At 32.1% G+C, this 27,915-nt stretch overlaps 4 protein-coding genes across 5 annotated transcripts; all 4 read left to right on the top strand.

Annotated features, from left to right (window-relative positions):
* Positions 1-8: 8 nt before the first annotated feature.
* LOC109798351 (splicing factor-like protein) lies at positions 9-4,798 on the top strand. The gene is made up of 2 exons (XM_020358581.3): positions 9-2,536; positions 3,692-4,798. Exon 1 carries the CDS (start codon positions 120-122, stop codon positions 2,502-2,504), a length of 2,385 nt encoding a protein of 794 aa, XP_020214170.2. The 5' UTR covers positions 9-119; the 3' UTR covers positions 2,505-2,536; positions 3,692-4,798.
* Positions 4,799-9,810: 5,012 nt separating this feature from the next.
* LOC109798848 (uncharacterized) lies at positions 9,811-12,726 on the top strand. The gene is made up of 9 exons (XM_020359253.3): positions 9,811-9,971; positions 10,052-10,104; positions 10,190-10,250; positions 10,716-10,755; positions 10,998-11,239; positions 11,325-11,388; positions 11,563-11,654; positions 11,743-11,970; positions 12,408-12,726. Exons 1-9 carry the CDS (start codon positions 9,936-9,938, stop codon positions 12,540-12,542), a joined length of 951 nt encoding a protein of 316 aa, XP_020214842.1. The 5' UTR covers positions 9,811-9,935; the 3' UTR covers positions 12,543-12,726.
* Positions 12,727-12,860: 134 nt separating this feature from the next.
* LOC109798513 (uncharacterized) lies at positions 12,861-13,529 on the top strand. Its single transcript, XM_020358831.2, has 2 exons — positions 12,861-12,885; positions 13,174-13,529. The coding sequence occupies exons 1-2, from the start codon at positions 12,861-12,863 to the stop codon at positions 13,527-13,529; spliced, it is 381 nt and encodes a 126-aa protein (XP_020214420.2).
* A 7,570-nt stretch (positions 13,530-21,099) lies between these two features.
* LOC109798338 (DNA photolyase) lies at positions 21,100-26,207 on the top strand. 2 transcript variants are annotated; one of them, XM_020358559.3, is made up of 14 exons: positions 21,100-21,548; positions 21,631-21,764; positions 21,860-22,009; positions 22,164-22,281; positions 22,423-22,726; positions 23,223-23,436; positions 23,605-23,694; positions 23,875-24,130; positions 24,287-24,399; positions 25,124-25,228; positions 25,324-25,371; positions 25,471-25,581; positions 25,663-25,753; positions 25,844-26,207. In XM_020358559.3, exons 1-14 carry the CDS (start codon positions 21,326-21,328, stop codon positions 25,942-25,944), a joined length of 2,058 nt encoding a protein of 685 aa, XP_020214148.1. In that variant the 5' UTR covers positions 21,100-21,325; the 3' UTR covers positions 25,945-26,207. The 2 variants fall into 2 exon arrangements, with proteins under 2 accessions (XP_020214148.1, XP_020214150.1); XM_020358561.3 differs by having other exon boundaries at positions 21,410-21,548; positions 21,850-22,009.
* The last annotated feature ends 1,708 nt before the right edge of the window (positions 26,208-27,915 follow it).

The raw sequence follows: 27,915 nt of genomic DNA on the forward strand, positions 1-27,915 counted from the left end.
GTGGGTCACGTGGACACTCCATAACTCATCACAATCTCGATTTTCATTCATTCTTTCTCTCTCGACTCTTCGTGGTGCAGTTCTTCATCCGCTCAGGTTAAAACCCTAACCCTATCTCCATGGACGCCGTCGATTCAACCCCTCCCCTCCCTCCCCTCCCTCCCTACGACCCATCTCAACAAGACCACGCGCCGCCAGAGTACCATCAGTCAGAAACCGCCCAAAACGGCACCAACTATGGAAAGCCTTCGGAGAACGGCGACAACAACAACAGCGGTTCGCATCCTTCGATTCCGAAGCCCCTGCTATCCGATAACGGCTTCACGCGGAGCGGCACCGACAAGGACCAGTCTGGCGGCGAGGAGGAGACCACCAGCAAGCGCCGCCGCCGCAGCCGGTGGGACCCGCAGCCGGAGTCCAACGACCAGAGCGGCGGCGAATCGGGGACTGGGCCGAAGAAGAGGAAGTCTCGTTGGGCCGACGACGACCCCAAACCGGTGATTCAGCTTCCTGATTTCATGGGAGGTATCGAATTCGATCCCGAGATTCAAGCTTTGAATAGTAGGCTTCTTGAGATCAGTCGAATGTTACAGTCTGGTTTGCCCTTAGACGATCGTCCTGAAGGTGCACGATCTCCTTCGCCTGAACCTATATATGATAACATGGGTATTAGAATTAACACTAGGGAATATCGTGCGCGTGAGAGGTTGCAGAAAGAGAGGCAAGAAATTATATCTCAGATTATAAAGAAGAACCCTGCGTTTAAGCCACCTGCGGATTATAGACCGCCCAAGCTTCAGAAGAAGCTTTATATTCCGATGAAGGAATACCCTGGTTACAATTTCATAGGGCTTATTATTGGTCCACGAGGTAACACCCAGAAGCGAATGGAGAAGGAAACCGGGGCTAAGATTGTGATCCGTGGTAAAGGTTCGGTGAAAGAGGGGAGGTTACAGCAGAAGAGGGATTTGAAGCCTGACCCTTCGGAGAATGAGGATTTGCATGTTTTGGTGGAGGCGGAGACGCCGGAGTCGCTTGAAGCTGCTGCGGGTATGGTGGAGAAGCTCTTGCAGCCTGTGGATGAGGTTTTAAATGAGCACAAGAGGCAACAGCTTAGGGAACTTGCTGCGTTGAATGGGACTATCAGGGATGAGGAGTATTGTAGGTTGTGTGGTGAGCCTGGTCATAGGCAATACGCGTGTCCTACCAGGACTTCAACTTTTAAGAGTGAAGTTGTTTGTAAGCATTGTGGGGATGGTGGTCATCCAAGCATTGATTGTCCGGTGAAGGGTGCTACTGGGAAGAAGATGGATGATGAGTATCAGAATTTCTTAGCAGAGTTGGGAGGTTCGGTTCCTGAATCTGCGACGAAGCAAAGCAGTACGTTGGCGATTGGTGCAGGCACTTCCGGAAGCAATCCTCCTTGGGCTAACAATGCTGGTACTGCTGGTGGTGCGCCTCAAGCTGGCTTAGGGGCTGCTGCAGTTAAAAAGGAAATCGATGATACGAATTTGTACATCGGTTATTTGCCACCCACTCTTGATGATGATGGCCTGATCCAATTGTTTCAACAATTTGGTGAGATTGTTATGGCAAAAGTTATCAAGGATCGGATGTCGGGTTTAAGTAAAGGATATGGTTTTGTGAAGTATGCCGATATAACAATGGCAAATAATGCAATCTTGGCCATGAATGGTTATCGCCTTGAGGGTCGAACCATTGCAGTGAGAGTTGCTGGTAAGCCTCCTCAGCCTGTTGTACCTCCCGGCCCACCAGCATCTGCTGTGCCCACTTATCCTGTTCCAAGTCAGCCACTTGGGGCATATCCATCCCAACAGTATGCTGCCGGTGGCCCACTTGGGAGTGCTCCTCCTGGGAGTTATGGTGGTACTCCGGTGCCATGGGGACCCCCTGTTCCTCCTCCATATGCTCCTTATGCTCCTCCTCCACCTGGGTCAACTATGTACCCTCCTATGCAAGGTCAACCTATGCCTCCTTATGGGGTTCAATATCCTCCCCCTGTGCAGACTGGCCCCCCTGGTGCCCCATCCCAGCCTGCAACTTCTAGTGAAATGCATCCTAGTTATCCTCCCGGAGTGCAGTCCGACAATAGTACCTCAACTCAGTCTGTACCACCAGTCAATGTATATGGTAACTCGGTACCTTCAATGCCACCTGCAGCTCAACCTACATATCCTCCATCTTATGGATATCCACCTTACTATAATGCAGTTCCTCCACCACCTCCCCCTCCTGCCCCCGTTCCTGTCTCAACATCAGACCAATCCCACAACATTGCAAATGTGCCTTGGGCCAGTAACCCTTTAGTGTTACCGCCTGCATCTTCTGTAGAGAAGACAACATATGGTGCAGATCAATCCCAGAGCATTGCTAATGTGCCTAGGGCTACTAATCCACCAGTGCCATCTCCTGCATCATCAGCCGAGAAGACTTCATATGCTGCTGATTCAGAGTATGAGAAGTTCATGGCAGAGATGAAGTAATTTTGTTCAATAATGATTCGGAGCTCCAAAAGGTACGTTTGTCATCTTGATTTCTTGTGTTCAATAGTTCACCTTATACATGTTATACTCTGATATGATTTAGCATTTGATTCCCGAGTTGCTTTCGCCAATGTAAGAAGGCTTCAATTTCTTTTGAAATACGGAACCCTTTTAGAGTTGTTGGTTTCACAAGTTTTTTAAAATTTTCTAATGTAAGTGCCATTTTGGAAGTTATTTCAGCGGACGAGCATCTCCTGAAAACCATGAGCTTTTTCTGATTTTCCTAATTAGAGACAAGTGGGACCAAGATTTATTTTATTTTAATATTTTATTCGGGGGGTCTTATTACATTAATGCTATGAAAATCAACTTTTATGTGACCATGTTCATAGTGAAAAGCTGCTGGACGTCTTTCAAGTTTGGATTTTTTCTGCAAGTTGATGGTTATTGCTTTTTCTATGCACATTTTGTTTCGTTAGCACATCTTTGCTTTATTCTTATTGCATTTTGGGGTTTTTTAACGTTCCCAAGGTTTCTTAATTTTGTTTTGTATTAATTTTCCCTGTAGTTTATTTTTCTGCACTGCAAAAGACTCTACAAACACTCTGACCCCTCAAAAAAGCTATTTTAGTTAACATAATGTATTCAATGTTCTTTGTTAACCTTTTTGCCCTTGAATTCCACCTGGTTTTATGTATAACTGAAGGGCCCTTACAGAGGAAAGGGTAAACCGGTATGAATGTGACTGTGTAAGTATGTGATACCTACACAAATATTTTCTTGGATTTATTTTCTCCAGCTCATGTATGAATGTGATGGTGTCTGGTCTCCTTAATAATTTTTTGGTGCATTGGAGCAGAAACTAGTTACAGTTTAATGCTTCAGGTATAAAATCCAGATCTTGATATGAATTAAGAAAGGGAATTTCTGTCGTATTTTATGTATTGGTTGATATCTATGCAGTAATGCATATGCTTCAATGTATTGTTTTGCATATTTCATCCTTAAATTTCATTCATGGTTTTAAAAAAATATCTGTCGTTTTCTTCCTCTTGACAGTGTCCTTTCTCAACCGTTGTGATCATGCATAAAATCAACAATGGCCTTTCTGTTTTTTTGTTTATTTGATATTTTTCATGATATTACCTCTCTTAACTCTTCATTGTTATGATGTAACGTTGTGACAGGCCTGATGTTTCTTGGAGCTCTTGTGAACCTGATTTCTTAACCTCTTGCCATGTCTTTCTTGGAAGTTTGGGACTCACTTCTTTAACCTTGCTGTACTGTTATGAAATTTGCAGAGATTCGGGCTAGAAGTTGATAGCGGTCTTCATACGGCAGAAGGCAAAATCATATTATAGTTGTGATTATTATTAATCATTTCTTGTCATGTAGGACTTAATACTGTCTGAATTATTTTTTCTGTGGCATTTTTTTTGATTTACACAGTATTAGTAATGTTTGGTTGCTAATGTTTCCTTTTGAAAGTTTGTTTGAACTTTTATGGCAGCTGGTTCCTGGTGTTTCACATTGATACTTTTCTTGTCAGTTTTGGTTGTTTTAGACTCTTAATTCCTTCAGAAACTGATTCTAACTTACTCATAGTTTTGGTGATGAGCTTAAATTTGTTTGTTTGTTTGAGGATTCTAGTTCTTTTAATCGCTTGGTGCTGAAGCTGCCTTTTAGATGCCTTTAGTCATCAAACATCTCATCATGAAGGTAATCAAGCCTTGCTATTTGCTGTAGGCATTCTGGGTTTGGTAAAAAGAGATTTTTTTAATGGTTTGATCATGCAACTTTAAAATGCATTTAACAGTTCCAGTGTGACAGGTAAAAGAGTTGAAACTTTTTTCTGTTACTGGCATTATAAATGTCAGATGGTGGCATTTTTACCTTTTGCCGCAAATTAAAAGTTTAGCTGACATGGTGTTATGAACACCAAAGTTCTTGTATCATGATACAGGCAATTATCAAGTTTCTCATTTGTTTCTGAAGTGATCATGTGGTCGAGTTGACACGGCCAATGTTATTTGGCATAAGGTGAAGGCTGAGGTGAAAATGATTGTTGATAGTGTTTGACTTGTCTGCACATGCTTCGTTTAGCCGTGTTGCTGGGCGAAGATAGAGTAAATGATCAAAGAATTGGAGTTGTAGACAATTTTTCTATATTTTTCCTGCTTTATATTTGCTTTTTTGATTTTAAACTGCTTTGTATTGTCACTAGGGATACATAAAGTTTTCGAATTCATCTTGCAATATTAGGTCATGGTCATCAATTCCACGAGTCTTTTATAGTTCGCTGGTGTGCTGTTTTTTTATTTATTTTTTTTCCCGTTTCAGGTGCGGTCTGTCATAAAGTGACAGTACCCGTTGTTTAAGTAACTTTAAGATGTTAAGAATTGAGTGGATATGTTGTTTTCATGGTTTGATAACAAGTAGGAAGTTTAGACACTCGAATTGCAAGGAAAGAGTCTTTGCACAATTGTTATGGTCCTCTTTACCCCACATTTTTACTTGAAACCTAACCAGTCTATCGTAGTAAATCAATTGTAAGGTTGCATGTTTAGGGTTTAGGGTTTGTGGGGTGATACTTACCCCTATGGATCTTGAACATCTGCTTTGAGTCCGTTTACTTTATGTTAATGGAGTGCCGTGTCGCTCGTGCTACATTTATAAAGGTCATGTGTTACAAGCTTTTTATAATTTTCTTATTAGTTAAGTCACGATTTATGGTTATCAATGTGCTGCTTGCCTGCCACAAGTTTTTGATAACATTGAAAGCGATGCAATTGGTGACTTTCTCGTGTGGTTTTGCATGTTTTTCTCTATGCCTAGGTTATAGCAGAGTGGAATCGTGATTCATTCTTCACCTTGTATAAGATGTGATCCAATGAATAGGACATTAATAATTGGGTGAAGTGGTGAAAGACTTGCGTATCAGCAAATACATATATCGAGTACGAACTACAACAGAAAGAGATAATAATGATTAAGTGAAAATGCCGATTTTGGTGATGCAAAATATTATTACGACATTACTTTTAAGTCGAACTTCATATTCCTTTGAATAATAATGTATGAATTTCTTTTGCGAATATCGGCGCGTACATAATGAGTATATATATTTTTGTGGGGTAATAGAAGGTAAGTAAAACAAAAAGAGAGAATTACGCTTACAGTTTTTGGAAATTTTGATTCGTCGCATCATTCCTAAGTAAAGCAACGCATGCATCTCAACAGGATGCGTATTTAAAACCGAATACCAAACCTCGCGTTTAATCCCTTCGCATAATGAGTAATATGGGATAGTTATGGCTTTAAAGTGCATTGATATCTGATAATCTGCTACTGGAAACATCTATAATTAATTTTTAGTACATGCAAACTTTGTCAAGGATTTTTTTAACCGTATGTGAATGTATCCGATATAAATCTAAAAATATTTACTAAAACAGTCCAAGTCAACAATTGAGTTGTCAAATTCAGTAGGAAGTGGATTCTCTTATTGTTGATTTATTATTTTGTGTATGTATTCGATATAATTCGAAAAATATTTACTTAAGTAGAGCAAGTCGACAATTGAGTTGTCGAATACAGAGGGAAGTTTATTCTATCGTTCATTTATTAATCTATGTAATTAAAAAAAAATCAAGATAGCTATTACTAACAATTTTTTTCTTCAAAATTGGAAGTTAACATTGATTGTTAACTTTGTTACTATTTTTAATTTTAAAAATCTAGTAATATTATCTGGGGTATGCATGGATTTTTGTGTGTAAATAATAATATAATTAAATTTTAAATATATTTAGTATTTATAAAACAAGTCAGTTTCAATGTTTGTTTTTGATTTTTTTTTTTAAAAATTGTAAACTGTTTTTATTTTTATTATTTTGTAATATAAATAAGTTATAAATATATTTTTAGTCTTTATAAGATGAGTGAGTTTTAATTTTGTTATTGAATTTTTTTCTCTATTTTTATTTTTCTAAAATTAGTAAACATTAATTTGTCTTTACAATATATTTTGGTCCTTGTAAAATGTGTAAGTTTTGGTACTTGAATAACTTTATATTAAATGTGAATTTTGTAAATCTAATTGTTAGATTGAAAGTTTTTTATTCTTATATATATACAAAATTTTATATTAATCCAATATGATTTAATACTTCATTCTTATAAAATAAAATTGACGTAATATATACATTTTAAAATATATTAAAACATGAACACTTTGTTGTTCAATTTTAACAAAATTTGATATAAACATATAGAGTGAAATGAACTTTCAGTCTAACCGTTGGATTTACAAATTTTACATTTAATATAAAGTTATTGAACGGTGTAATACTTAGTAAAAGTTACATCAGTATTATTATAACCCTCCTCTCTTTCTCTCTCTCTCTCTGTCTCTCTCTCTCTCTCTCTCTCTCTCTATATATATATATATATATTCAAAAATATCAAAAACTCACATATATAAAAATGCAATATCTTTTTACAATTTTATTAATAAAAATGTTTGTATACATTTATATATGTAATTTTTTATAAAAGATGTAATCAATAATTAATATCATTAAATTTTTGTATATTTTATTATACCTTTATAGTTTTTAATATTGATATTAAATAAAAATTTAGTTACGTAAATTTGATAGAAAAAAATCATGAAACTTTTTATTTATATTAATTTAAAAATATACATAATTATTTGCATTAATTTAAAACTTTTCATAATTAATTATTATTATAACTGATTGTATATTATGTCATGTTATTAAAGTTTGTTATATTAATAATTTTTCATATATTTATGTTGGTTTTATAAACAAAATTTGGTGAATTTTTTTTTATAAAAGTATTATCTAAATACATAACATTATTTTTCAATAATTATTTTCCATCAAATATTAATAATTAGTATAAATATTTTACATGGAGTTTAACATAATAATTAATCTTAATCAAATTATATTTTTTCATTTACAATCACTTTAAAACTGTAATAATTAAGCAGTAAACAAAATTAGTTAATTTTTTATTTGTTGACATAAAATCTATAGTTATTTTTATTTAATTTTATTCATTAATTATAGAAGTACAAATTATAACGTTTTTATTAATTATTATAGTATTACTTATTTTAATATATTTATTTATTTTTAATATCAATTTAATATTATATATATGTATATAGTATAGTTGGAGATTTGAAGGAAACTTCTTCCTTTTATATTATTAATTGTTATTTTTTGTATTTTTTTTTTAATTAGAGAATTCCTAAACCGGGGTGCCTCTGGTTATTCTTTGCCTATTATTTTTGCCATTACTACAAGTTTATATGTATATAGAGAGAGAGAAAGGGGGAGGGGAGAGGGAGGAGGTAATAGTTTAATTTAGGAATAAATTTATCTACACTTATTTTATTTAATGACTCATGTTCATAATCAAATTTCAACGATCCAACCGTTGAATTTAAAATTCTTAATGTATAAATTAATTATATAAATTTTTAAAATATTTCAAAATCATTTAATACTTTATTTCACTAATTAAAATTGATGGATAATTATAAAATTATTTTATATGTTGATTTGAATCAATGAAATAAAATATTAAATGATTTTAAAATTTTTAAAAATTTGCAGATTTTATCTATGCATTAAGAACTTTAAATTCAATAGTTAAATCGTTAAAATTTTATATAAAATATGAGTTATTTAATAAAGTATGTCTATCTAGACTTACTCCTATAATAAATAGATCATTCTTTATATATATATATATATATGTGTGTGTGTGTGTGCGCGCGAAAGAGAGAGAGAGAGAAAGAGAGAAAGGAATGATCAAATGACTCAAAGAATAAGTTCACTTAAACTTACTCTACTTAATAACTCATTTTACATCAATTTTTAACAACCTAATTATTGAGTTAGAAGTTTTTAATGCATATACCAAATTTATAAATTTATAAAAAATTTAAAAATTATTTGATACCTTATTTTATTAACTAAATGTAGCGAATAAACATTAGAACATTTTATACGTCGATTTGAATATATAAATGTTATCGTTTCAATAATATTTGTTTTAAAAAATAAAGTTAATAATTTTGAAAATATGGTTGGATTAATTTTTTTTTCATGTTTTTAAGATTACAACTTAATTTATTTGTATCTTTTCAATCTCTCAAAGAATAAAAACTAATTCACAATAGATTTATTGAAACTACTTTATTGACACAGTCTTGTAAATCCCTTGCTGAAAATGCTTGTGTATTGGATGTTAGTATTTGGAGTTAAATTAGACTTAAATTCTATTTCTAATAAAAAGTTTTAAAAAGACACGTGTTGTAACTTGATTTAAAAGTAGTATCTCAAGGTCAACATTAGACCTCATTTAAAAAAGATTGAGGAATGTTTTATGTTGTGTAAATGTCCTGTGCCCTTATAAACGAGATAAATATTAATGGTGAAAGTTAAAAGTATTTAATATTTACTATGAACTTTTTTAATCGCAGATTATTTTAGTAAAATTATTTTTATTTATTTATCATTTTTAAAATTTAAAATAACACTAGTTACTTTTTTTGTCAATTATATATTTTTATACTATCAAAATTTTAATTAATTTATACACTGGTAATTAATATATATATATATATATATATATATTATAATATAAAAATAAAAGAAGATATAATAAAAAATATCAAAATTATTTTATAAAAAACAAAAAAATTTATTACGTTGTGAATAACAATCTTAAATAACTATTAAAAAAATATAAGTAATAATTATATCGTCATTTCAAAAACTAATGACTTTTTTTAAAATTTTAATTTTTCATGATTTGATCAAATAGTCATGATTCATTCTTGTTACTCTTTCTTTTCTAATAATAATCATTAATTTTTACCATGAATGATTAAAATATATATCACATTAAAATTTAACAATTATAAGAAAAAAGTATTGAATTTAAAAGAGAATATACCTCAGACAATTGTCAATATTGCACAATAATTTAGAGGTAGAACTATATAAGAGTAATAATCTCTTAATTAATCAAATATAAATATGTGACTATCAAAAGCTCAGTAGTCGAGAAATAAGTAAATGCTTAAAGTAGTTAATAGACTTACATAAATGACAAGGCAGTTTAAAACAGTTATTAAATTTATTTATATTCAGATTTACAATTTTACAAATATTTTAAATTTTCTTAATAAAATTAAATAACAATTATTTTATGACGTTTCAATATGTAATATAAAGTGGAGGCGGAAGTCATAAATTGTGTCGTAAGTGTAGTGGTTGGAACCCAACGCTTTGAGAGTGAGGGCAACGGTTCGAAACCCTTTTTCGCCAAAATAGGCGTTTTTGGGAGTTCATCGTTTTGGTGTTGTTGTGGTTGAACTGCGAAGCCATGGATCCAGATCAGGTCTCTTCAAGAACACGGAAGGTACTCTCACACACCAAATCCCTCTTTGTCTAAAAGTTTTAGGGTTTAAATTGATGTTGTGTGTCGTTGTGTTGGTTCAGCTCAAGTACCCTCCCAAACCTCCGCCGAAGCCCAAACTCCGAAAGCCCAAAGCGTAATGAATTGAGCAAATTATGTTTGAATTCCGCATAGAATAATCGAAACATTGTTGTCTGATTCTGGAAATTGGTACGGTGCAGCGAAGCCAACGATAAACAAAAGGAAGATAGCGCACAGGCTCGATCTCTCTTGCGTCGATGTGTAAGTCATGGATTTTCGTGTTCATTCTTCGTCTTCAGTGTTGTGTGGTGTTGTGTTAAGATAACTCTGAAAATTTCCAATGTAGAAAGGTTAGCCAAAAATGAACTATAAAGATGAGAAGGGTCTTTTAGAAGAAAAAGAAAAATTATAATTTAATACTACATTAGGCAATTTTTTTTTACATTATTTTTTTAGTCAAAATTAGCTGTCCACACTCTACACGCTTCTTTAACTACTGCTTTTATTTTTGAAAAATAAATCCCCAATTATTATTATTTTTAAATTATAACTAAAATAATTAGGGAAAATAGTAATGATACGTCTATTCACCATTAGGCAGCAATTGTTACGTTAAGCAAATGAAGTTTTTTTTTTTTTTTTTCTTTTCTTTTCTTTTCTTTGTTATTTTTTCTTTCCTTTAATGCTAAAGGGTTACTGATTCGTTTTTTTTATCTACGTTTGCAGGAGAGTCTTGCAAGACCGGAGCCTAAAGTGGAAAGAAAATGTAAATGTTCATTTGTTTGGCAAAACATGATTTCTTGTTTGTTTTCATAATCTTACATGCCGAAAGACATCGTTGAAAATATGAACATTATTTAATCACTCTATTTCATGATAGTTGCATGCTTTTTAGAAAGTTTTATGGTTAATGCTGAAGCTTGTTAAATTAAAGATAGCTGTTATATATGGAGGTAAATATTTTATTCACCTTGTTTGCTGCTTATTTTCGTTGTTTAAAACTTGCAGCGAGCGCGGAAGTTGCATTTAGTCCTGCAGTTTCATCTCCTTCCCTCAGGACATATGGCACAAGCAATGGCTCACCATCTAAACATTTTTCTAATGAGCAAACTCTTTTAATACGTTCTTCGGCTGCTACTGAGGAGGATCAAAATGATTTTCGTATGATAGATGTTACTGATGATGCCACCAATGCATCAGCCACCAATGCATCAGCCACCAGAAACAAAGGAGAGTACAAGGAACTATGGGTGAGAAATTGTGATCACTCTTCTATTCTATTTTTATCTCTCTATCTTTCTCATTACATCTAAGCATCTAAACCTTGAACTACAGGACTATGACCACTCTTACTATCCTACTACTCTTCCACTGAGGAAGCCAAATTCTGGAGATCCAGGTTTGTTCTCATATATATCAACAAATAATCTATTGATAGAATTAATATTCATGAACTAGACTGATAAATGCCCGAAGGCAGCTTTTACACTATGTAGAAGATATTTTTTAGCAAAAGTATTCAAATTTTTTTTTATAACATTGACAGTCATGTATTGATTTTTTAATCTGGTAGAAATTCTTGATGAGGAAGAATTTGGGGAAGCTGCTGCTAGTGTGGAGTATGATGAGAATGCTGTTAATTCTGCTGCAGAACTCGGGCTCTTGGTTAGTAGTCGTAATGACATATAATAAAGTACTTGTCTAAGTTACACAGCATAAACTGTGATATAATGCATAGATAATTTTTGAACAGGAGAAGAGTGAGCAACAAACGATGCTTTTCTTTAAGTTTCCTGCTGCTCTGCCTTTGGAGAAGCAGAATAATAAGGGCAAAGAGAAAATTGGTACATCAACAGTAACGGGAGAGCCCACAAAGTCTAAGGGAATTGCTTTGGAAGAGTTGCCAAGGGGACATATGGGCAAAATGCTGGTGTACAAGAGTGGAGCAATCAAACTAAAACTAGGAGAAACTCTATTCGATGTAAGTCCTACCTTTTTTTTTTTGTCTATAGAAATTACTATGATAATAATAAAGTTTCTTGTGCATATTTATTGAATCACTAATCACTCGGTTGGCTCTAGCTGTGCTCTTACCCATGTTTTGAATTTAACAATTGCCATTCTTGCCCAAACTTGCCCTTTTAAATTAAAGCTACCCTTTGCTATTTGCTAAAAATGGTATGTGTACAATTAAAAGTACCCCCCACTCATTTGCTTTTTGCCCATCTCAATTTATTATATTTACTAAACTAAAGTCGTTGTCGGTTTACTTTTCGCTCATGAGTCCAATTTAATTGTGGAATATCCGATGATAAAAGGGTAGGTAGATCCTGGGTAAAAATATCAAAATTTTACTTCTTTTACCTTGTAACTACAATTATTGCATTTGATTATAATATAATTACGTTTCTCTCGCAGGTTTCTTCAGGTACAAATTGTGTATTTGCTCAAGATATTGTGGCAATGAACGCGGCACAGAAACAGTGTTGCAATCTTAGCAAGATTAATAAAAGGGTTGTTGTGGTTCCTGATCTTGATTCAATTGATCTGTAAAACATTCGAGGCAAATATGGCTATGCGCCAAATTCAGAGATAGATAGTAGAGTACCTTCGGCTTATGTGAATATATGTGACTAAAAAGGCATTGTTGATTAGCAAGTATAAATTGGATACTAGACCTACCAATTTGACATTAACGAAATATCAAGCGGAAAATCGAAGACATTCTTTTCTGTTATTGATTGGTTAGAATATTTGATTCTATTTATGACAAAATATCGTTGACTAGTATCGACATATTTCACTTCTCAACGGATTCGGTCCTTTAATTGTATGCAAGACTGTGGATACACTTCTAACTAGGAATTAGGGATGACAAATAAACCCGTACCTGTGAGTAATACCCGAATCTGTCCCGACTTTGACGGGGAATACCCGCTTTGACCGAGTACGGGTACGGGTACGGGTAAAATCCGATAAAAAAAAATCGGGTACGAGTACGGGGTCGGGTATATACTTACCCGCCCCGTCTCCGTCCCCGTCCCCATCCCCGTCCCCGGTTAAATACCCATCCTCGTTTAATTATTTTAAAAAAATTAACATTTTAAATATTATTGTAAAATCTAAACGTCACGATGAGCAAACACTTAGGTTATTGTTTCAATTTTTCAAATGTGATTCGCAGTCCATACAACAATCCCTTTCCGCTTCTCTCTCTTACTCTTCACATTCACATTCACCTTCTCCCATTTCACCCTATCTGCCACCACCGTCACCACCGCACCCGACGCTTCCGGCAACATCGACTTCATCCGAGCAAGCTGCAACACCACGCTATACCAGGACCTCTGCCTCTCACGCTTCGCCGTCGCAGTGCACCGCAACCACGCTAACCTCGCCCGCGTGGCCGTCGCCGTCTCCCTCTCCAAGGCCCACGGCGCGGCCGCCTACCGCACCAGCCAGTCAGCCACGGAGCCACCGCATCAGCCACGAGTACTCTTTCTGCTTCACTTCTGCGTGTACATGGGTACAATGCTTTAAAGGGTCTTCTTTTAAAGCACATGCTTATCTATTTGTATATGAAAAACAGGTAGTTTTGGACTGTAGTGTGGAGCTGTTCAGGCAGATCCTTGCAGCTTCAATTGGGGTTTTGCTTTTCGAATAGGATCCAGATCGTTAAAAAAAAATTTAAAAAGAATATTTTTTTACGGGTACAGGTACGAGTATACTCGATACCCGACGGGGACGGGGATGGGACAAAATTTACATACCCGACGGGTATGGGAACGGGTATGGATTTTAGTCGCGGGGACGGGGACGGGTATCATGAAACCCGTACCCGCCCCGCCCCGTTGCCATCCCTACTTCTAACATTAGAGGTAATTGTTTCCGCAAGAGAATCTCTCAAAATCTCCATCCTAATTAATTCACCAAAAACAAAATATCGTGGTAATTAAAAAATAAAATAGAATTCTTAGCAGGGAATAGAATTAGAAGGCCCCGTCAATCAATAATATAAAATCACAAATAATTTTTTTTCACAATAGGTTGAAATTTTTTAAAAATCCTCAATTAATTTTTTTAAGGAGATATAATTCATTTTCATCAACTCAACTTATTTAATTCTTTTGATTAAAGAACATAAATATCAAACTACTCGAAGAAATATTTTTTGATCAACTTTATTTTTTTCATCCTTTTACATTATTTTATAGAAGTGGAAAATAATTTCTATTGATATATACAAAAAAAAAAAAAAAAAAGCCAAACTAATGAAATTCACAGCAAAATATGAGTACGACATAGATGTAAACAATCCTGCATACCAAATAATAGTTTATTCTATTTTTTTTTTGTCTAAAATGTAGCAAAATCTCATAGACTATTTCGTCTAAGTTAAAAGAGGGGTAAAAAAACTAAGCATCTCTATCCCAAAGTTTTACCCACAGGAAATCACATCAAAGATGAAAAAGAATTATCGACGCATTGTTAAACTATCCTATGTCCCAACTATAGACATTGAGTATTAGAATAATAAATACGGTTCAACACCACTGTAAGGAAGATCATCATGGAAAACATGACAGAAACTCTCAGCTTATCTTTAAATGAATTTGACTTTCCTTCACATGAAGTTTTACAGTGATGCTCACTTTTAAACAACTTCTTCACAATCCTAGTAATTTTCTCAATTGCTTCCATGAGTTTGGCTTTTACAGCATCAGACATCCGCATTATAATGTTTTTTGTATCAGGGGAATCATTGTTAACCATTCCATTTGAACTCCCATCACTCTCTACAAATTTCAAGTCAAAATTAATCAAATCGTAATGCCAATACAAATATGGAATAGTGTCATCGTAACACATCCAACATGTAACAAGGGAAACTAAAATTATGTTTTAGTTATTAATAAATATATACATTAATAGTAAATATGAATAAAGTAAGCAAAACCAATTCTACCAGTTAATCTATTTCAGTATGCAATAGTTAAAAACTAACCTCCACTTATTGTCTTCTTTAGCTTCCGTACTAGTTCATTATTCTGTACAGCATCCCAAACAGATTTATCTGATGATAATGATTTTACCATCCTCTGCAGTAAGACAGTAATTTTTTTAATTCCTGTAATAATTAATGAAAATGCTCTTTACTCAAAGACTTCACTACCTTCCTAATTTAGTTCCCCATATACACACAAGATTAAGTGAAATACATGTCAAAACAACATGACTTCTAAAAGCTTAATTTATAAATAATTATCCATAAAGCAGAACCACATTTTGGAAAACATTACTTTTTCGGTTCATTATGATCAATAGCTTCTCACATAATCTACCAGAAACTGTTTGACCTATCCAGAAACTAAGAAGAATAAACAGCAGTTTGTGTCACTCCTTTTGTTTTTTCTACCCTTTTGTGGTGTGCTTACAAGAGGCTCAAAAACCTTGCAAGGGAATGACCAAACTCGGTATTAAGGATTTCCTAAAGAATCTGATGTCACTTTTCATTAACTAATTTTACTTTACTTAATTCTAAAATTAACAGAGCATACAAAGTTCTGATGTTCAATATCTCTGCACACAGATCATAATATTTCTACAAATTTAAAAACTAATAAATTAATTAAAATTTTATTAATAATTCTATATAAACATTTGAGTTTCTTAATTAAAATAGAGTTATAGACCATATACTGCACCTGAGCACATGCATCACTCTGCAATATATGAATTGCAAAGTTATTTCTCTCAAATTCATCATCTTGTAACACTCTTGAATTATATAGAGACAGGGGGGGTTCTGTCCAGTCTGTCTCTAATCCATCTGAGGGAACTTGATCAACTGAAGGGTTATATGTAACAAGTGGAGAAGACCAATACAGCCTGCACATAAATAAAATAGTCAAATTTACTCGATAATAATATTATTTGGATATTTTAGTATCACTGATTCACTATGTTATTAATACAAAATATCTATCAATTTTATAATGATAAATCTATGATTCCTCTCCCAATCAATATTTTTTTTTCTTTATTGTTCAAACTCAAGATTTTACTTGAGAGATTCAAACTCAGTTCCAATAAAAAAAATACACGTTGGTAATATTAGTTAATTTAAAAAATAAGAATTTTTTTTAATAAATTTATCAAAAAAGACAGAAAATAGAATTATATTCTTTATGCTAGACAAAACTGTTAGAAAGGCATTATAGAAATTGAAATAGTACAAATATTGAAATAAGGAAAATAGGAAAGGGAAAAAAGTCCAAAGAATTAAAATAGTTAAAATATTAAAATAACTAAACAGTAAGGGGGAAAATGTCCAAAGAAAGAATCAATCCTAAATTTCGGCTAGATGTCACATAATTTGGCATGCATCGAGTAAAAACAAACAAGAGCAATTTAGAAACATTTGGAGGTTTCACCAAATGTTTCATATTTCTCTCTCTCTCTCTTATTTTTATTTTTTAATTTGATTGTTTGAAATACACTACACTCCAATAAACTAATCATACTGTATATCGGAATTAAAAATTGATGTAAACATTGAAAAAAATAAAAATCAAGTGATCATATGCAGTTTCAAGAAATCTGATGAACATCTGTATTGTATGACAAAGGTTGCTTACTGTTGAAGAAAAGAAAGAGCATTTTCGATCTCAGTCTCTGAAGGAACAGGACCAAAAAGAGCATGAGAGTAATCATGTTGAGTGGAATCAATAGAAAGTGCGTTAGAGTCAGAATCTATAGAAAGTGCGTTAGAGTCATCAGCACTCATGTCAGAAAAAATGCAAATTGGGTAAGCCAGACTGAACCAAGGATACTCATTGCATGTATCCTTTGAAGAAGCAGTGTCAGTGATTGAAACACTGTTATTGTCATTGCAATCAACATCAGACACTGACTTAGCAAACATCTTCCTACCACAGAAAAACAACCTCTGATGAAACAATTAGGCCACACAGATTTGTATTAGAATACACATAACTCCGCTCAGAATCTATCACATTTATTGTGTTTACAATAAAGGATATCAGTGTTGATATTTTTCAGGAGATACCAAATATAGAATATAATAATAATTATTATTTTTTTTATTTTTTATTGAGTCACATTCTATGAAAATAAAATGATAATTCTGAAGACAGAGACAATGTTTGCTCTCATATTTATGTCAAAACTTCTTTTGATATATAATACAGAAAATTTGTTTCTGATTGTTGTCCTTTGATTGGTGACATTGGCATTATACTACAGAGTACAAGCCTTATATGTACAGTCTACCTTTTCAATATTATATAAATGTGAAGTTGGAGATCATGAAATATAAACCTTACATATTACATTAATTATAATAACAAAATTATTGTACAAACATCATCATATTTTTGTATTAATAATATTTTATTATAATTTATAACTTCTGATACTCAATATCTATTTTTCGTAATTAATATTAATCACTTAATTCCAATGAAAAATCTATCAATAAAATATGTCATTAAAAATATTTTTAATAAATTTAAATATATTTTTATTCTTTATAAAATAAGTGAGTTTTAGTTTTAAATCTCTAAAAAGATCCTTTGTTTCCATCATTTTAAATTTCACAAACATTATTTTTATCTTTGCAAAATGATTAAATTTTGATTTTGATTTTTGAAAATGTTTTTATTTAATTTTTATTCTTTTAAAATTTAAAATTTTAATTATTAGTTTTAACGATCATTTTAAAGTAAATAAATAATATTTATTTTAAAAATATTTAAAATAAAAGTTTAAAAATACACAATGATGACATAATGTCACCTTAAAAAAAAAAAGAAGAAGAATAAGACATAATATCACCGTGTATCATATTTTATTTTATTAAATTTTACATTCTCGGGTTATATTTGTCTTATTGCATAAAAACTTATTTTATTAGTATACATAAAAACTTATTTTATACTATATTTTGTAGAAATGCGTAACATGTTCTTAAAAAAGTATTTGACTAATAGTAAAATGATTTTATTTTATTTTTTTTTATGTAAAACAAACTAAAAACTATGAAGTATAAAATTACTACGTTCAAGCATATATGACTTGAGGCAAAAATATTTTAGTTTGATTCTAAGATTTGAATCGAACACGTTTCTACGAAATAAGCTTATTTTAGAGATTTAATATAATATTAGTATTTTAATTTGTATAATTTATATGTTAAATATTTATTATATATAATTAAATTTTATAATAAATTATATATATAAATAAATAAGATTTTTTATCTATTGACAAAATTACACACAAACACAATAAATATTTAATCTAGGTCCTTTTATTTCTATTTCAATTCCTTCTCTTCAACCATTAGACTAATTCTAATGGCTTATACATATAAATAAATAATATGTGTTAAAAAATTAGATAAGTTAAAAAATTCTTTAATCAAAGAAAAACTCTTAAATATGTTTTTGCACAAGATAGAAGTTTAAGATTTAATGTATAGAAGTTGATTTATAATAATTTATTTTAAATTTTATTTTGAAATAAGATTTTTAAAATAAGTTTAAAGTTTAATGATTATACACCATCAATTTAAAAATTTATATATTATTAACTAATAAAAATTATTACTAGTATGATTTTTAAGATAATTATCATAAAAATTTAAAAATTCTCATACATGATAATTTATGATTAAATAATAGTTTCTCCGAGTACATAATAAATTTTTTATTTATATTTAAATTATTATCTAATACATTTAGATCGAAATATAATTCAGAGATTACTTTTGGGGGATGTATCATTTTTCATTTATAATTCAATAAGTTTATAGGCTTTGCATGTACGTCAACATGCTTAAAGTTTTTAAAAGGTAAGTAAATATATAGTAAATTGGACCGACACAATTCAGATTTTGTGAAACTTCTCCCCATATCCCTCTTTTTTCCATCACAATACTAACCCCATAATATTGTTTGAAAATACTATACTCACACCCTATATACATTATACTAAACCCTATAACAAAGTTTATTGTAAATGTTAAAAAAGTACGAAGATAGTATGTAATTTCATGTAATTCCGAGACATATTGTTGTTTAAGATGCAAATTTACATTATAGTATAAGTAAGTTTTGAATAAAAAGATCAAAAGTGTATTAAAAATATTTTAGTAAAATTTCCTTTTATTCTATTCACAAGAAAAATATTTATATTTTGTTTAAAATGACAATTAAATAAATATATTTATTTTTTCATATTAAAAATTTTTAATATGTTTTTTTCTCAAAATTTAATGTTGATTATAATCAAGTAACTATCTTAAACAGTAACTTGACTAATGAGTTTTTTTTTTTTAAATAGGGGGCTTAAAGCCCAATGAAATTACTAAGAATCACGAAGAAAAGTTACAGCAAATTTATCTACAAACAAAGAAAAATAAATTCAACTAGGTGGAAAGTCGAAACAAACAACACAATTAGATAGTGAAAGACCAAATTTAGCAAGTGGTTAGTTTATCTAAGAATATGAACAAAAACTAAATTATGAATGTCACCCACCATTTTAACAATATGTTTTACTAAGAGCATCTATAATGGGGGTTGCTTATATTGCAGATGCTCTAAGGAATAACAAGGATTATCTCGAGAGCACCCATCATTCAAAAATTTGACCGCTACAGCTGAATCCAATTCAATAATAAGACCAGTCTTGATTCCGTGTTCCTTAATTAACCGAATGCCATGAAAAATAACCCATAATTTTGCTTGAAGAACAGAGCAAACTCTAATCACTCATAATATGCAAAGATAAAATTACCAAGATAATCTCTAAGTACACCTCCACAAGCTGCCAAACAAGATGTGGACACAACTCCATCACAATTGAGATTTAAAGCTTCATTCTTTGGCCGAATCCAGCTGATATAAGGTGCATCTAGCTTATTAGCATAGATTGTTGTAACATTAAAATCTTCTCCCCTACGAATTGTACTAACCCGACCTTAGATCTCATACACCACCTAGCAAGGATTAAACTGGATTTGACTAAAAACAACCATATTCCTAGCCTTCCAGATTGAATCCAAGGCCACTGCAAACATGGTAATCCATACCTGGTTTGAAACATTCAAATTTACCTCGAGCCACTATTGCAAGTTCATATTATAGAAATCACTATATAGAGTTCCACTTGATAACCAATTCCAAATTGTACTAATGAAAGTACAATCACGAAGGATGTGAAGAGAAGTTTTACAAGCTACACTGCATAAAGGACAGCTAGCATTTGTCGTTAAACCTCTTGAAAGTCTCCATGCATTTGAAACTAAACTATCATGAACAATTCGCTATAACAAACTTCTAATATGCTCAGGCCTTTCCATTCCAGATCAAAATAAAAAGATTACGTGGTCTAGAGACTGATTGAGACCAAGCCCCTTCATAAGCAGATTTAATTGAGAAGCGACCATCTGGAAACCCTCCCAATACCATAATATCTCTATTGTTATCAGAGGAAAGAGATCCAACACCTTTAATCTCAAGCAAAAGTTTGTCCAGAAGTAGCTCACGGATTAAATCCAAGTTTCAACCTCCATTCCCATTTAGATAATTAACCATTACTTTATTCTTTTCAAATAAGGGAACCAAACCTATTGTCACATTAACAAGTATTTGATGAAAGGGTAATCAACAATCAATCTAAAACTTCATTGTTCTAACATCACCAATGTTTCAAGCAATAAAAGGTTTAAAATCTTCTCGAACCGAACAAATTATTTTTGAAAAGTTTGAAGCTAATACTCTTTTATTGACTAGAGGAATGATATCATTTCCACAACCATATTTTTCACATCTCGAAACAACTTACTACACATAACATTGTATAATTTTTTTTTAATTACTTAAATTTATTTTTGCCATATATTTATTTATTTTAACTAAACACATCGAAGCCTTTATATATATATATATATATATATATATATTTATTTTATTTTTAATTTTAATACGACAGATTTGCTGGTCCCACAAAACTGTTGTAGAGAAGTATGAGTGGTTAATACCGAGATTTTTAATTCCCTGCAACAAATAGTGGTGGCAAGCACCCTTTTGGTTTTGGGGTATTCAGGTCAACAAATTTTCTATCCAAAATTTTCCGCCACAACCAAAATACGCAGAGCTTCCAATTTATGAACCCAAGCTCTCCAGTCTCCACATGATAGTCTGTTTTTTTTCCTCCCCTTTTTTTTCTGAGTTTAATATCACAAATATAAAACTAATACTATTTGCTCAAGTGCACTCGGTTTGTGCATCTCTGGTTTGCTTTGCCTCATGGCTCTTCTCACTTTCCCTCATTTTCCTTCACTTTCTTCCTTCCCAAGCACGCGCTCTTTCTCTCGAACTCGGCGTTACTGTTCCATGAAGGCCACCGGAACCGCCATTCTGTGGTTCAAGCACGATCTCCGAACCGACGATCACCCTGCGCTTCTCGCTGCCTCCTCCACTTTTCGATCGCTGCTTCCTCTTTACGTCTTCGATCGCCGCATTCTTTCGCGTCAGTCACGAACCTCAACGCGCCGTGACTTGCGTTTATGTCGCACTTTAATATTAACGACGAAGGTTTTTTGGCGTTGCAGGTTTTTCCGACGAAACGCTGGAGCTGGTTCTGCTTGCCGTGCAAGATTTGAGGAAGTCGTTGAGGGATCGCGGCTCCGATTTGATGATCAGATTCGGCAATGCGGAGAGCGTCATTCAGCAGCTTGCGACGGAGGTTGTTACTTTGTTAGTTAGCATTTGCTTGCTTACTTTACAATGCATTCGTGCCGTTCCTATTCTTAAATTAGTTCATCGCCCAGGACGGAACAGGTCAAAGCCACTTGCGTGTTTGCCGAACAAGAGGTCGAGTACGAGCTACGTTTCATTATTGATGTGGTCAGGCAGCGTTTGAAATCCGTCACAGTTTCTCAAGGCACTCCAAGGATTGAATTATGGCAAACTCCATTTTATGATGTAAAGGTAGGTTGTTAGCGACTGATTAATCGTGTTTGCTATGTTGATTATGTAAAATGTCGAACTCGTGTCACTCAGGTGATTGTTTTGATTTTTGAGTAATTCTGCCATGTTTGAATTTGATTGAATTATTGTTATTGTTACTATTACTGCTACATAGGATCTACAAGATCTTCCTCTTTCATATGACGAGTTTAAGAAACTTCGATTCCCCGTGACTACACCACTTCAGCTGTCAGAGTCAACTTTACCTGGTGCAGAAATGGAACTGGACTGGGGTGAGTTCCCGTGGTGGATGGCTTTTCTTATCAGGATGTTTTGTTTTGATATTGGATATATTACTTTTTTCTCTAATCAAATTAATTTCCTGTACTTTACAATGTTGCCAAAGGTTATGTAATAATTGGTCATTGAATTAGGTGTTCTTCCCTCGTATGATGATGTAAAGGGCTTTATGACTAGCAACCAGCGGAAATCAGGAGAGAATTGGAGTTTAATTAAGGAGACATCAGCTGAAACTGTTTTACGCAGAAAAGTATTGAAGTCTGGCGATAGCATTGAAAGAAGTTCTGGCTTTAGGCAAACACAATCAAGGGAACGTAATGGATCTGTTTTTGTGACACAAAAAGGAAGTGTTGTAGGAGGTAGTACAAACAATGTACTGAATGCATTGGCTGCATATCTAAGATATTTGGAGGGAACAGCTCGTGATGACTGGCAAGAGTATGTAGACAACTTACGTTTTGAAAATTTTGTATTATTTTTGTTTTTCGGTAAATTTCTTTGAAGTTTGGTCATTGGAAGTTATTTTCTATAGTTGGATTCTCATTATTCTCTTCATTTTAAGGAAAAAAAATGTTCTCAAATATAAAAAAATAGTTTCATAATATTTCCCTTTTTGGTTTTCTGTTTCTGCTTTGTAAACATTTCCTCCTTTCTTTTATTACGTTCTGTTTCTCCGTATAGCAAGTAGGGATAGGAAGTGTTACGCATTGCTTCTGTTTACGTCACATGCAGCAGTGTTTTTTGTCTACTGTTTGGTCTGTTTCTCCTAAGTGATTAATTCATTAACACTTACAACGTGTTCTTTCTCATTATTCTCTATAATACTTGTTTAATCTTTGTTTTGTTGGCTAAGTTTCTAAAATTGTCATTGAAGTAAAAATAAAAATTAATGTCATGAAATGTACCTTCACGGATTCACCTTAAATTTGTGCAGGGTACACGAAAAAGTGCGTGCTTCTGAAAGTCGGAGTGGAGCATCATTCAATGAACTATTTGGTCCTGCCCTATCTCTTGGCCTTATATCTAGAAGAAGAGTACATTATGAAGCTATCAAATATGAGAAAGAACGAAATGCGGGTTTCTTATCACCCTTTGGATATTCAGCTGCTACAATTGCAGCAGCAGTTGACGCTGTGTGCTCAATGGAGGTGCTAGTTATAATTGTTATGCTGTATGGATAAAAAATTGTTGTGTACCTTATTGATTTGGTTGTCTTATCTGTAATACCAGGGTACTTGCCGAATTGTCGTAACCTTTTTCTTATTCTTTTTTTTTTTAATCAAATGATTTATTTATAAATTCTTTTGGTGTCATAGTGGTATTGGCTTGTGGCCTTGAGAAATCAGATAAATAATGAGGGAATACACTCAACGCGGATATGGAAATGGAAAGGATTTCTTATCCAGGTACTCAATTGATTGACTGATGGTCAATGCTTGATTTCTTATTAAGTCCGCTTTTCAAGAGCCCACTCGGCTTTCTGTTCTCAGTGAAATGAGTTAAGAACCTGAAATACTTAGTAATACAACTCGAGTAAAATATTTAAAATTTTCTTACTAATTTCTCATTTACATTGATTTTCTCAGTATACAGTTGCTGGTGAAGATGGTCCTGCTGTTCTTCTTGTGCATGGTTTTGGTGCCTTCTGGGAGCATTACCGTGACAACATACGTGGTTTAGCTGAATCTGGAAATAGAGTTTGGGCTATTACTATGTTAGGATTTGGCAAATCAGAAAAGCCAAATGTTGTTTATACCGAACTCTTGTGGGCTGAACTATTGAGAGATTTTATTGTTGATGTTGTGGGTGAACCAGTCCACCTTGTTGGCAACTCAATTGGCGGTATGATTTAGACATAATTGGGTACCTTGCCTAAAAAATCTGTCCTTTTCACACATTACTGCAGTAACTTGGTTCCTGTATATAATTCTTTTTAACTGTTTATTCTTGCTCATGTTGATGAGTCGATCATTTAATTATTACTTTTCTGTACTCCAGGTTATCTTGTTGCTATTGTTGCTAGTATTTGGAGTGTTTTGATCAAATCCATTGTCTTGATCAATAGTGCGGGCAATGTCATCCCAAGTTATTCTTACATACCATTGTCTGGAGTAAGTATAACCGAGAGCAACTCAAGTTCATACAACATTTGCAAGATAATGTGTTTTTTCTTTTGGGTTTGCCTGAAAAACTGAAATTTGCTTCTTCTTGCTATTGTAAAGTTTTGCTGCTATTGACTTGTAATATCTGCTCGTTAGAACCGAACAAATGTGTCCATTATAAGTAGGGCTATTCAGGAGACGGATTTTTGAAAATTTCAAACCGAATTATGGATTGATTAATCGAATTGTTTATATAAAGTAGATTGGTTTGATTTTTTAAAAAATAGATCAGATTTTTTTACTCATACATGACCCGACTTTTTCAAAAAACTGAACCGATTCAGTTTGCTATAGTTAACCAAATCATTTTTACAAAGTGGATCAGTTAGATTTTTTGCAATAGTTATATTTTTACAAATCCGATTCAGTTTGCTATAGTTAACCAAATCATTTTTACAAAGTGGATCAGTTAGATTTTTTGCAATAGTTATATTTTTACAAATCCTTTTAATAATGTATAATTTGTTCATTCCCTACAATAGAAATTGGATCCCTAGATCTTAAAATCTTAGTCTTCACCCAAAAATGCATAATATAGTGGTAAATGTATATTAAAGGTTGGGATTTTGTTAATTTCTTCAAACATTTCTTGCCATAATTTGGCATTGTTTGTGTGAGTACAACCTAATTAGTTTATTCTATTTTAAAATTTGTTTTTTGTGTACTTATAAAGATTCAGGATAGACAAACTTCAGGGGCTTCCTGGTTGGGTTCTCGCATTCTTCTATTCTACTTGAGGCTAAGAACTCAAGAAATACTTAAGAAATGTTATCCAACTGTAAGTGTAATTTTTGTTGCTAATTAGTAATTTTCAAATCTCATATATTTGTTATACATTTGGTTTGATGGTGGCTGATTTTGTTTGCTTTACAGAGAGTTGAAAGAGTAGATGGTTCGCTCATAAATGAAATACTAAGAGCTGTATCCTCTACTTTTAGAATCTAAATTATTTGTATTTCATCAGCATGTTTCACATTCTGATACACAATTCCTTTTGACATCTCCTTTACATATTAAAAGTCATATGATCCTGGCGTGCTTGTGGTGTTGGAAAGCATCTTTAGCTTTAATCTCTCCTTACCTATTAACTTTCTCCTTGAAGATGTCAAAGAAAAGGTCCTAGTTATACAGGTAACAATGTGGATATGAAATATTATGGAAAAAAAGAGATACTCTGATACTCATTATTATTATTGATATTTTCATTGCCAGGGGATGAAAGATCCAATTTCTGACTCCAATTCCAAGGTGGCTATGCTTAAAGAACATTGTGATGGAGTTATGATTAAGGAGTTAGATGCTGGTAGCTGGAGTTTTATATATTTGTACTTTTGTATAACAAGGTGCGTTTGGCTTTGTTTCAAATTGACCTATTATTTCCTTGACATTACAGGTCATTGTCCGCACGATGAGGTTCCAGAACGAGTGAATACTATCATTAGTGAGTGGATACTTGGTGTGGAAAGTAACATTTTGGCAGAGTGTCCAGTGTAGTAAAATTTATTGGTATCTAGCAACCGCCAACTGCACATAGTAAACATTCCAGCATGGTAAATTGTCCAATGCATATTAATACAGCAATACTACTCGGCAATTTATGGGTAATCGGATCCTGCACAAAGTTAATCCCACAGTCGATATAACTGTAAACAAGGCATGGTACCTGTACATGTTGCACTATAAATTTGTAGATTTAGCCTTCCTGGATTTTTGTTATGTGATCCTCCCATTTATTTATTTATTTTTGGTTCTGTGCCTTTCTGTCGTCTTCATCCCTGCCGTTTCCTCCTTGTGTATAATCTTCTGTTATTATTATGGGGTGAATATCCAGATTAGCCATGAAGTGCAAGTCTTCGCAGACGAAGCTGATGTTCACCACTGCCTCCTAAACCAGTCGTTCTACCCACACCTTCAACATTAGTTCCTTCTGGGATTTCATTTTTTCCTGGGGCTGCCGTTGCATATACTTTTCATAGATTTCTTTTTTGGGGGTACTCAGCAATATAACCAAATTTATAAGACAAATGTGGCTGGGAGCTGGCTAGCGAGGTTCATGAAAGAGATGACTCGTTCCAATAAAATGGTTGTAAAAAATATTAGTAAGTTCAACAAAATTTAAAATTAGTTTAAATAATGAAATATTATTTTAATGTCGATTTCTAAATATTATATTATAATCCATGTTAATTTAAGAAATATAAATATTATTGAAATAGTTAAGAAAATCATTATTTATTGAATAAATAATTAAAGAAAATATATTTTTTTAAAATTTTATAAGATATGCATCATAAAATAATAAAAAACCTCTAGCTGCCTGAAAAGATTATTCTGTTTTATACATAAAAAGATTTTTACTTTTTAAAATGAAAGATTAAATATATAATTGAAGATGGACTTAAAATTAACCCGCATGAGAATTGAGATGCACTCTGGAAGCAAATAAATTGAATTGAATTATATTATCAGGTTGCGTTCACTCGTTGCTTACAAAAAACGGAAAGTTAGAAGATCATGCGATATTATGCATTCTTTAGCAATACTAGCAAGGGGATGACTATTATTTCAAAACGAAAACGAACTACCAATGGAATGTTTCCAATAAAAATTGAATCCAATGCCTCTGTTTAACTTGTTCGATTGTACGTAACTACGTATTAGTTAACTCGATACTTATTTGCGAAGTCCATGTAAATGTTACATAGCATTTTAGGTCGAGAAAATCTATGGTATTCATATTATTTGAGGGAGTACCAGTATAGTTATAATTATAATTTTATTTTATATTTTATATTTTTAATAATTTATTTAAATAATATTTATGATATTTTATTCTTTTATTTTTTAAATTATTTAATCATTTTATTTTATATATTTTAATTTTACTTGTAATAATATTATTATATATTAAATAGTTTAATTTTAATAACTTTTTAAGTATATTTTTGTCTTTTTCAGTTTAAATTTTTGAATTTCTATATTGTAATTTTAATAATTTTTTTAAGTATATGGCAAGAAATGTTTAGACTTTAAGATTAATTTATATAATATTTATGATATTTTATTCTTTCATTATTTTAAATTATTTAATTATTTTATTTTTATTTTATATGTTTTAATTTTTTTTTGTAATAATATTATTATATATTTAAATAGTTTAATTTTAATAATTTTTAAGTATATTTTTTGTTTTTTTACCTTAAATTTTTTAATTTCTATATTATAATAATTTTTTATTTCTATTATTTATTAAAAAAATTTTTTAATGTTTTATAGCATTATTGAAATTTTATAATTTTAATCATTATAATTTTGTCTTACTTTTTATTTTATAAATATAATTTGAATTATTTATTTTATAATTAAATTAGTGTTATTTTTTTAGATTTTATGAGTTTACATAAGGAAATGTCCTGAAACCTCTCGATCTTTGAAAGTATCATAGTAATTTTTTTTACGTTATGT

Source organism: Cajanus cajan, chromosome 8 (genome assembly GCF_000230855.2).
Source record: "Cajanus cajan strain Asha chromosome 8, NIPB_CcT2T_4, whole genome shotgun sequence".
Classification (NCBI taxonomy): domain Eukaryota; kingdom Viridiplantae; phylum Streptophyta; class Magnoliopsida; order Fabales; family Fabaceae; genus Cajanus; species Cajanus cajan.

Excerpts from the sequence above, each read along its gene's own strand:
- LOC109798513 (XM_020358831.2), top strand. The coding sequence starts at position 12,861 with ATGACAAATAAACCCGTACCTGTGA. Across the intron at positions 12,886-13,173 it reads AAATAAACCCGTACCTGTGA|TCCATACAACAATCCCTTTC; the intron begins GTAATACCCGAA and ends TGTGATTCGCAG.
- LOC109798848 (XM_020359253.3), top strand. The coding sequence starts at position 9,936 with ATGGATCCAGATCAGGTCTCTTCAAGAACACGGAAG. Across the intron at positions 11,389-11,562 it reads GCCAAATTCTGGAGATCCAG|AAATTCTTGATGAGGAAGAA; the intron begins GTTTGTTCTCAT and ends TTAATCTGGTAG. Across the intron at positions 11,655-11,742 it reads CTGCAGAACTCGGGCTCTTG|GAGAAGAGTGAGCAACAAAC; the intron begins GTTAGTAGTCGT and ends ATTTTTGAACAG.
- LOC109798338 (XM_020358559.3), top strand. The coding sequence starts at position 21,326 with ATGGCTCTTCTCACTTTCCCTCATTTTCCTTCACTTTCTTCCTTCCCA. Across the intron at positions 22,010-22,163 it reads CTCCATTTTATGATGTAAAG|GATCTACAAGATCTTCCTCT; the intron begins GTAGGTTGTTAG and ends ACTGCTACATAG. Across the intron at positions 22,727-23,222 it reads GCTCGTGATGACTGGCAAGA|GGTACACGAAAAAGTGCGTG; the intron begins GTATGTAGACAA and ends AAATTTGTGCAG.
- LOC109798351 (XM_020358581.3), top strand. The coding sequence starts at position 120 with ATGGACGCCGTCGATTCAACCCCTCCCCTCCCTCCCCTCCCTCCCTAC.